We start from the raw sequence: 9,981 nt of genomic DNA, 5'->3' as shown, positions 1-9,981 counted from the left end.
TCTTAATTTGTCTACCTCTTCATAATTTCTCTCTCTAACTATCTAGCTAACTAAACTACTTTAAATATCCGCTTTATGTAACCACTTAATTCTCTTACGGAAGAGAGAACAAACAAATCTGGAACAAGGAAAAATAGAAAGCTACCTCAAATTGTTGTTTTTCAATGGGTTTTTTCATTCCCAAATGCTTCAAGAACTGGGTTGGACTATAGTACGACATAAAGAGAATAAAAAAAATGAGAATTTTAAAAATTATAAAATTGAATAATACAATGCAATCAAATGATGTCAATTGAGCGATAATCAAGGAAGTAATGCTTCTCTGTTATTCAGCTGAAGAGTTTGAAGAATTTTTGGTGATCAGAAGATAAGCACTATTGGTCTCATCAGGTTACCTTCATATGCACTTTTTGTACTATTTTTCATGGTGCATTCTCTGTTTCATTTACCATCATAAGAGCTTTCAACCTCGTGTGATTCCTTTAGTCTAAAATGATTTTTCTAAATGAATGCTTCAATTTTGTTGTGCATGTCTTATTATAGTTGACATTAAAGATGAATGAATGTGTAATATACTTAATCTCAGTATATTATGAAAATATAGTGAAGAAATCAAATACTTATTACACTTGAGACATCTGATTTTAATCAGATGTCTAAGTGAAAGGAGTTAAGCCTTCCTTCATGGATAATGAACCTTTGGGAGACGAGTTCATGAAATGACCTCTGCCCAAATGCTCTACCTATCTCCTTTTTCTCATTACTGGTACAGAACTCCCAATCTGAGAACTGTTGTCCCTTTTCGTGTATGTCATAATTCTGTTCCCCCGTACATCTACACTCATTTCATGATACATCAAACCGATAGGATGGAACACAATGAGTCATCACATGGCCTGGAGTTTGTAGTGATATCCAGGGAGGATGAAGCGAATGTTAGTAGTGCAGACAAGAAACAAAAAAAACCTTGCCTTAATGCATGTGATGCGCTAGTGCGGGTTACATGGTGTAATTATAGACATCAACAAATATCTAAGCATCACTCCTATTTGGAGACATTTGGAAATGCTTCATTGTAAAGTGTATGCTATGATACTGCAATAGGTGGGTCGAGACAACATGACGAGTGGTATGTATCATTATGCAAGCAGTTTGGCCTATTGAACCAGAGAAAGATCCCCTTAGCCTACCTGGCAAGATGGAATTCAATGTTTGAGATGCTTGTCACGAGCGTCGAGAGGTGGGTTTTTCTTAACATCATGGCATTGAATGTGTTGAATGAACTTGTGCTGGTTGACGAAGAGTGGTAGATGATCAAGGATTTTGCAAGGATACTACAGCCCCTTGTGATGGCTACCACCCTCACTTTCTAATCAAAGTCACCGACAACAAATGAATCATTGTTATCATCAGAGAGATAACAAGACATATTGATAGTGTCGTGCGCGGAATCAGAGATTCTACCATGTTTCAAGTAAATTGTGTCATATCATCATGACAACAAACTTCTATCTACAATGCTTGTCCAACAACAAAGACCAAGCTAGCTAAATATGCAGCCATCCTCACTCGCAACCAGACCACCAATGCTGCACTCATTGATCCATCAATGAAGGTACAATTAATTTATCGTGATTGTCAACACAAAGTCATAAGCTATGTGCGGAATTTATTAACTACACATGGGATCACCAATGATCAACACATGGTTGATTCAGTTTCTTCTAGAAGTTTTTGTATCCCGCTTGGACAACTACAACTTTTTTCAACGAATCACTTGACGAGTTGTTGCTAGATAATGAGCATACACCCAGTACTAATCTAGTGCACGAGCTAGATGTCTACATTTTCTCCCCTCCTATCAAGGGGATGGAATTGTTACATTGGTGGAAGGTCATATGTGAACGCTCATAAAAAAGATTAGTAGTAAATACAAAGAAATTCTTGCCTGTCTTGGTGACAAGTGCATATTAGAGAGATTTTTATCCGCCAGTTGTCATCAACTACAAGCGATCAAGGTTGACAGCTGAGAGCATCGAGCTACTCATGACACTGAAATGTTGGTGGTGAGCGGACAATGATATCAACAATGATAGGAACAAAGACGATGAAGATAACGATGAGGACCCAAAGATTGATTAGCATGTTGAATGTTTTGAGCAATGTTTTATGTACTAGTGAGCGACATGCCATGACAATTCCTCTTTACTGTCATAAGAATTTCTTCATTCATTTCTATTGTCTCTAAAATTTTTTCTCATAAATATTTTATAAAATATTATAAGCCCAAGTAACACCTCATGTTCTTAAAATTTTGAACATAAAGACCCAAGTTTAAATAACCTTATAAATATTACCTAGTTTGAGGATGAATTAAATTATTATAAACTAATTTTGAATCATAAAAAAATTATAATACCAGGAGCCCACATGACACTTAATGTTCTTAAAATATAGAACATAAGGCCCCAAGTTTAAACAAAATTATAATCGTTACCTAGTTAGAGGTGGAATAAAATAATTATAAACTTAATTTTTGAATCAATTTTTTTTTATAGTATAGTGTAAACCAACGTAACACCCAATGTTCTTAAAATATTGAACCTAGTGCCCCAAGTTTGAATAAACATTATAACTATTATATAATAATTAATACATAGTTATGAAATTAATTTCACAAATTTATTAATTTATGATCTCAACCATCAGGGCCAATGTCCAAATATGGGTATAACTATATATTATATATGTCCTTTAATAAACTTTATAAAGAAGAAAATTTTGAATCATAATTTTCTTTTGTAGAATACTGTAAGCCAATTTAACGCCTAATGTTCTTAAAATATTGAACCTAATGCCCTAGTTTGAATAAAAATTATAATTATTATCTAGTAATTAAGAAATACTATGAAATTAATTTTAAAAAAATGATTAATCTATAATCGCAACCATCTGGGCTCATGTCTAATCATGGTTGAATAAATATATGATGTATAATGTATTTTAATAAAATTTAAAAATCAGAATAATGTGCTTTCAACGGTGCTGATTTGTGCAGTGTGTCATGCAAATTTTTGCATAAATTCCCACCGGTCATTGTTCTAGGCCTACCGTGCAACCGAAAAATTTGCACAGAGACCGAAAATTTTTGACCGGACAACAAGACCATCCATAGGGATGGTCAGTGTGCTATAGTGCTAAATTTTTCCTAACTTAGCAATTTACAACCACCCCAACAGGATTAAGTAGAGCCTCAGGTGACCAATGATCTAATCTCCGAACGAATCACCCTCATGAGCTATGGTCTAATAAAGATCTCTAGTACAAATAAGAGATTGAAACAGCCCCTTCGTTCTGGCCCTGGCCCTGAGACGACGGGCCACACGAAACACTCCAAAAAAATTTGAACCGCACCACACGACGACGCAACTTCTCAACACCCGTGATCAAACCATCCCTACCCGGGCAAGGTGAACAAAGCGACAATGATGGAAGATGATGACGATACTATTTTGTCATCGTCATCGTCACCGTCATCGTCATTTTCATCTTATTGTATAAGGGAGACGCGGATGACGAAGGTTCGTCATCGTTGTCCGTCATCCGTTTGACCGGGAATATTCGAATTGTTCTTTTCTCCCCTTATAAAGAGCCATCGTCCTGTGGTACCCAGTCCATGTAGTTGGTTTCGATCTCCGCATTTGCTGGCGTATTTCTGTGTTGGTGTACAGCATTACTGTAGAAATTCTTCGAATTTAGAGGACTAATGTGTAGGTTACTTTGGATTTATGCTACCAGCTGTTCAGATTGCGGTATTTTTGCTTCCGTTTGATGTTCCATTACTCCTGCATCTATAATTTTCTTGTGAGAATTTTCAAGTTGGAGTTGATTGATCGTCGTGGCGAGTAATGACCTTTCACTTGTAATTTGTCATTTATCAGTGAGTCGACGATTGGGATATCGTCTAAAAAGTTTCTCGGTCATCTTCCTTGCCGTTCTTGGAAGTACATTTTCTAGGCGCGTGTGCGGATTTTTAGGGCTGGATTATGTTTTCTTCTGATCTGGATTTCTTTCTACTGATCTTTATTTTTCTCGACAATTCCTCTTAGAAAATTTTCTCTCGTTTATTGCGGCTAACCAAAATTTGTGAACTCGTGTCTAGCAGGAAAATCTTGGAAGATGGAGACCTTGAGCTGATGAAACATCGAAACCTCTGCAGAGAGAAGAGCGATCGTTTCTTCTAAATTCGCTATTTGGTAATGCCAGTGGATCAACTCAGTAATTAAAAACCTTTATTAATTAGGTGAACGTAGAGAGTATAGAAGCAATAGTTGGATTATTGTTTCTCGGAATGTTCACCAATCATCGTAGACAGAATGAGCGCACAGGTAGATATGGCACACCCAGGCTGCGGTACCTTCAGGTGAGAAACATTAAATTTTTATGGTTTCTCTTTATTTACGATCGATGGGAAACATATTAATTAAGGTATTGTGTTTTTTTGGCATTTCTGCGTCTTTCCCAGGAGCTTGTATCCCAGTTTCAAAATGAAACCAGTGAAGGTAGTCTATTTAATTTTATGGCTTAGGCTATTTTTCTTGCTTAAAATCATCAAATTCATAAATTTCAGTTTGATCGATCTAATATCTATTATACTTCTTCGATAAAGAGTCCGGTAAGTCTTCAGTGGGGATTGAAATGGATAGTTAGATTGATAGAGATAGAGAGAGAAATGGATAGGATTGAAATGGAGTGGCGCATCTAATTAAGAGAGACTAATTATCAGGAAAATTACTAAAACTCTTGATTGGGGTTGGGATCCTAACGGTCTTCTACATAGAGAAACTTTTACAGAAACATACTCTAGAAGTAGTAAAAATTTTGGAGGTTTTTCTTGCAGAATCATATTCATTTGTTTGCAAATTGTTTTCAGAGATCAAGGAAAGAATAGCGGCGCATTTGGCAAATTTTTCGTATGACCCTTATAATTACTCATTCTTGCGTCAGGTAGTTCCCCCAGTCACCCAATAACATTTGCACGTGGTTTTGGTTTTATGCAAATGCTTTTCACATACTGGGCACAAAACAGCTCAACGTCTTGGAGTTGTTTCTGGATTGCATCACTGAGTCAAATGAAAGACTTGTGGAGTTTGGCGCTGGTGGAATCTGCAACTCTTCTGTTGGTATAAATATTATTTTAATGTTATCATATATTTTATGCATGATTAATTTATTTAATGACTATTTTGCAGATCCAGCAAATGCTGCAGTGATTGTTGAGTGCGGTGGGATTCCTTTGATCATTACGTGTCTTTCTAGCCCCATCAAAAGTACTGTAAGCCCTCATATTTCTTACAGACCCTGTATAATTATCAATTTTTCTGGAAATCTGGGCTAAAATTTCTGCTTTGACTTTTATTCGACTGGAAATAATTTGTGTAACTAAAGTATAGGAATGTTCATTTTCCAGTTGACTGAATAAAGTGGAAATCCTCTGGTATTTATTATCCTTGTTTGATTGCAGTATTTAAGTCTCATTTACACGCCTTGATTTTCTGATTTCCCCTTTTTCCATGTGACTGATAATAACCAGTTTAGTCTGCAAACTTCGTCAGAATATTCAATGGAATAATTTATTCAACCCAAAATGGTGCTCGTAATTCAACTTTAAGAATATCCATTTTCGGGTCGACAGAATATAAACGGACATGTTTCGTTATATATTTTCCTTGTTTGACTGCAGCATTTTGCCTCATTTATGGGCCTTCAATTTCTGATTTTGCCTCATTCTCTATTTCTGATAACAACCAGTTTTCTCCGCAATAGCTACAATGAATTTTGATACAATGCTTGGCCCTCCTTTTCACATCTTTGTTTTTTTTTTTGAAAAGTCCTTTTCACATCATTGTGTTCCCTTGAAATAGGGCACCCAGCAGGAAGCATTATGAAGTTGAAGTTCCTTTTCTCTCTCTTCTCAATGTTTAAGTTCTGTTTTTCCCTCTACAATCCCTTGTCCTCGTGATTGTCTTTCCCTCACTGCATCTGCAGGAGGCTTGTCCTGGGTTGATTCCTGCCTCCGCAGTTTGACTTCTCCTCATATCATTCCCGTTCACCTATCTACCCCCGGACATCACTCTCTCATCTTGGTTTCCATCCCCCTTCTCTCCTTATTTTTTTACTTATTAGATTGCAGTATTTTGCGTCATTTATGGGCCTTCAGTTTCTGATTTTTCCTTATTCTATGTTACTGATAATTCCAGTTTTCTCACAAAGCTATTTTGCATTTCAACTTCAATGCTTTTTTTCTAAAAATGGCTCCAGAAATTCAAGTTTAAGAATATTTATTTTTCAATAAAATGAATATAAAGGGACATCTTTCAGTAATTATTATTCTCTTATTGTAATTGAATGATGATAAGTAAACTTGCATTTTTCTTGTTAGGTGAAGTATGCCCTCGCTGCATTGTACTATATGTGCAACCCATTGACGAAGGACACAATTCTTAAAGCTGAAGTCATAGAGCTCATAAGGAGATATGCTATGGCCGGATCTGATGAGTGCCTACACAATCTAGCGAAGGCATTCCTTGAAAAACATGTCCCATAACGTTGACTTACATTACCTCTGGTGAGATAGACTGATCTACCTTGTTGACATTGACTTTACTTTGCTTTATGTTTGAAGGATTGTCAAGGGGTTTTTCGCATCGCTCTATGAATTGGTTTGATTTCTCCCGCGATGAATCTTTTGCAGATATTTTTGCTGTTTTTTCGTCTTTTTTCTTCACACTGTTGATCTCTGTTTTCCATGCTTGGTTCATAAAATGCACGCAGTATGGGTTCATATTTTACTTTTAGAAAATATAATTCTTAGAATGAATTATGTTTTTCCTAATTTTCACGAAATAAATAGGGAAGGATCAAAATTTTGTTCAGGCATATTTTCAAGGATTACTCAATGAGTTTTACACCAATCAATATGTAGGTTCGTTTCCCCCCATCAAATATTCTGCGGACTTCTAATAATATTTTCGCTGTTTTGACAAGTTTTCTTCAAGTTGTTTACGTGCTCTGTTTTTCGCACATGGATGGTTACATCACAAAATCCATAGTGCAAAATTCTATTGAGTCTCGTTGGCTTTTTAAAAACCCACTTCATATAAGACTACATAATGTTTTTCTTATTTTCACGAAAGGTTATGAAAATGTAAGAGAGAAAAAGAAAAAAAATTTAAATCTAGAACTCTATTTTCTAAGAACTATCAAATGGTTATTTCCAGTGAAATTAATTAGTTCATCTACTCCGATTGTAAATAATTTTCTGACATTGAAGGATTTTTTCTCTATTATGCCATCCATTCGGCAAATCGTTGAAGTGCCCCTTTTTTGTGCATAGTTAATGGGATGACCAATTAATCTTCACGATATTTATCATTGGTTTGTCTTTCTTCAAAAAGAAATTTATCATTGGTTTGTCATCTTCGTTGGTTTGTCATCTTCACTATATTTATCTTAAAAAATTAATATTTATCATTCTTCACAAAATCATTTTTACATTAGAAAATCTACATCTCAAGATAAACAGTTATTTCTTAATTTCACTAAATACCTGAGGAAATATCTGGTTAGATTTCGAAGTACTAGTCCACTTCTTCTGGCATTTTAAATGATGACGTGGACAATGATTCCCAGCCATATCTTTTCTCTTCATTCTAGAACAAAGTATATGACCGCACGAAATATACCTTGTATAAAACTATTTTTTTACTATTAACACCGCTTGTCCCTACATTTAAGGTTTGGGAATGGACGAAGGACAGAACCGTGGACGGTTGATAACGGGACGTGATGGAGAGTAAATCGCCAGCACTGGATGACGGAACATAACGTAAGCCACAAAGGGTATTGTTTTGTTTGCCATTCGAGATCGGGATGGTTGACTGATGACGGTAAGGTCCGGACCGGGTGACAGATTGTCCGCTATCCCTATTTAGCCCTAGGCTTAAGGTTCGGGGACAGGCAGAATGGTGGATGGCAATAAAGGGATGATACGGAGTAACGAAACATTAAGGGACACAAGTAGGCGACGAAGGCTGTCGATCTTTTCGCTGTTCTGATAATATGATTGATGACTGATGACAGTAAGGCGCAGACGGGGTGATAGTCTGTCATCTGTCCCCGTTTGCCCATTGGATACGGACGACAGGAGCTGACGGATGGAAAGGTTGATTAAGGGATGTGACGGAAAGTAGATCTGCAGCACAGGATGATGGAACGGAATATGGTAGGACGTAATTAGGCGGCATAGGCTTCTTTATATTTGCTGTCCAAAGAGCAAGACGAATACCTGATGACAATAAGGTCCAAACCAGTTGGTGGATCGTCATCCATTCCCTCTCGTCCCAATCCTTAGGGCTCGACGATAGACAATGGAATATGATAAACCACCAGCACCAGATAACGGAAGAGGTCATAATGCAAGCCACGAAGGTTATCGTTCAGTTTGCCATTCCGAGGTCAAGATGGATGACTGATGACAATAAGGAATGGAACAGACGACAGCTCGTCCTCAGACCCTCTATCCGCCATCTTAAAGGTTCAAGGACGAACAATGGAAATATGATAAACACTGGCACCCATTTAATATAAACTGCGTAAGCTATCATCCCATTTGCCATTCCGAGGTCAGGACAGATGACTGATGACAGTAAGGAACATAACCAGATAACGGATAGGCATCCATCCCCTCTAGCCCCAATCTTTAAGGTTCAGGGATGGACAACAGAATATGACAAACCTCCGGCACCAGAGGACGGAATGGGGCGTAACGTAAGCCACGAAGGCTATCGTCTCACTTTTCAATTCCACGGTCAAGAAGGATGACTGATGACAGGAAAGAACGGAACAGACGACGGATCCGCATCCATCCCCTCCAGCCCCAATCTCAAAGGTTCAAGCAGAATATGACAAACCTCTCCAACCCCAATCTCAAAGGTTCAGGCACGGCCAACAGAATATGACAAACATCCGGCACCAGATGATGGAACGGGGCGTAACGTAAGCCATGAAGGCTATCATCTCACTTTTCAATTCCAAGGTCAAGATGGATGACTCATGACAGTAAGGAAGGATCCGCATCTATCCTCTCCGACCCCAATCTCAAAGGTTCAGTCACAGCCAACAGAATATGACAAACCTCCGGCGCCAGATGACGGAACGGGGCATAACGTAAGCCACGAAGGCTATCCTCTCACTTTTCAATTCCAAGGTCAAAACGGATGACTGATGACAGTAAGGAACGGAACGGGGAATTAAAGGTTCAGGCACGGACGACAGAATATGATAAACCTCTGGCACCAGATGACGGAATGGGGCGTAACGTAAGCCACGAAGGCTATCCTCTCACTTTTCAATTCCAAGGTCAAAATGGATGACTGATGACAGTAAGGAACGGAACGGGGCATTAAAGGTTCAGGCACGGACGACAGAATATGACAAACCTCTGGCGCCAGATGACTGAACGGGGCATAACGTAACCCACAAAGGCTATCGTCTCACTTTTCAATTCCAAGGTCAAGACGGATATCATCCCTAAAACTAATCATACTAAAATACTCTCAGATGGGGGGGATAAAAACCGTTGGATTTATAAAAAAAAATGTGGGGATAAAAGACGGAGGGTATTTTCGTCTTTTCACAGAATGGGGGCGGATAAAAGGCTTTCGAGATCGAGTTCTGAGACGGGCAACGAGGCCACGAGGCTCGCCGCGCAGCCTCTCTCGCCGCCGATGGCCTCGTCTTATCCATTTCCCCACTGCGGCGGCGCCGCCGCTTCCCGGCGGCCTCTCCAGCCTTCCGGCAAGCTCCACCGCCGCCTGCCCTTCGCCCTCGTCGCGTCGCCGGCGCCTTCCTTGCACGGCCGACGCGGCGGCGCCACCATTATCGGAGGCATGGCGAGGAGGACGACCTCGCTGTCTGCTC

At 38.7% G+C, this 9,981-nt stretch overlaps 2 protein-coding genes across 6 annotated transcripts in view; both read left to right on the top strand.

The window, feature by feature from the left end:
* Window positions 1-3,681: 3,681 nt before the first annotated feature.
* LOC144708220 (ARM repeat superfamily protein) lies at window positions 3,682-8,064 on the top strand. 5 transcript variants are annotated; one of them, XM_078581441.1, is made up of 8 exons: window positions 3,682-3,770; window positions 4,163-4,423; window positions 4,526-4,562; window positions 4,934-5,007; window positions 5,090-5,183; window positions 5,253-5,335; window positions 6,443-6,628; window positions 7,798-8,064. In XM_078581441.1, the coding sequence occupies exons 2-7, from the start codon at window positions 4,352-4,354 to the stop codon at window positions 6,605-6,607; spliced, it is 525 nt and encodes a 174-aa protein (XP_078437567.1). In that variant the 5' UTR covers window positions 3,682-3,770; window positions 4,163-4,351; the 3' UTR covers window positions 6,608-6,628; window positions 7,798-8,064. The 5 variants fall into 5 exon arrangements, with proteins under 5 accessions (XP_078437567.1, XP_078437569.1, XP_078437570.1 ...); XM_078581443.1 differs by having other exon boundaries at window positions 3,682-3,812; XM_078581444.1 differs by having other exon boundaries at window positions 3,686-3,770; window positions 4,166-4,423; window positions 6,449-6,628.
* Window positions 8,065-9,686: 1,622 nt separating this feature from the next.
* The window catches only part of NARA5 (pfkB-like carbohydrate kinase family protein), a 2,487-nt gene continuing 2,192 nt past the window's right edge, over window positions 9,687-9,981 (top strand). Inside the window, exon 1 of the mRNA XM_078581439.1 lies at window positions 9,687-9,981. This exon is cut by the window's right edge and continues 131 nt beyond it. Coding sequence (XP_078437565.1) covers window positions 9,702-9,981 — 280 coding nt within the window. The 5' untranslated portion in view covers window positions 9,687-9,701.

This window comes from Wolffia australiana, chromosome 10 (assembly GCF_029677425.1).
Source record: "Wolffia australiana isolate 7733 chromosome 10, ASM2967742v1".
In the NCBI taxonomy this organism is placed as follows: Eukaryota; Viridiplantae; Streptophyta; class Magnoliopsida; order Alismatales; family Araceae; genus Wolffia; species Wolffia australiana.
The sequence above is the reverse complement of the archived record's forward strand: the minus strand, read 5'-3'. Positions and strand labels throughout refer to the sequence as shown.

Excerpts from the sequence above, each read along its gene's own strand:
- LOC144708220 (XM_078581441.1), top strand. The coding sequence starts at position 4,352 with ATGTTCACCAATCATCGTAGACAGAATGAGCGCACAGGTAGATATGGC. Across the intron at positions 5,008-5,089 it reads ATTACTCATTCTTGCGTCAG|CTCAACGTCTTGGAGTTGTT; the intron begins GTAGTTCCCCCA and ends GGCACAAAACAG. Across the intron at positions 5,336-6,442 it reads CTAGCCCCATCAAAAGTACT|GTGAAGTATGCCCTCGCTGC; the intron begins GTAAGCCCTCAT and ends TTTTCTTGTTAG.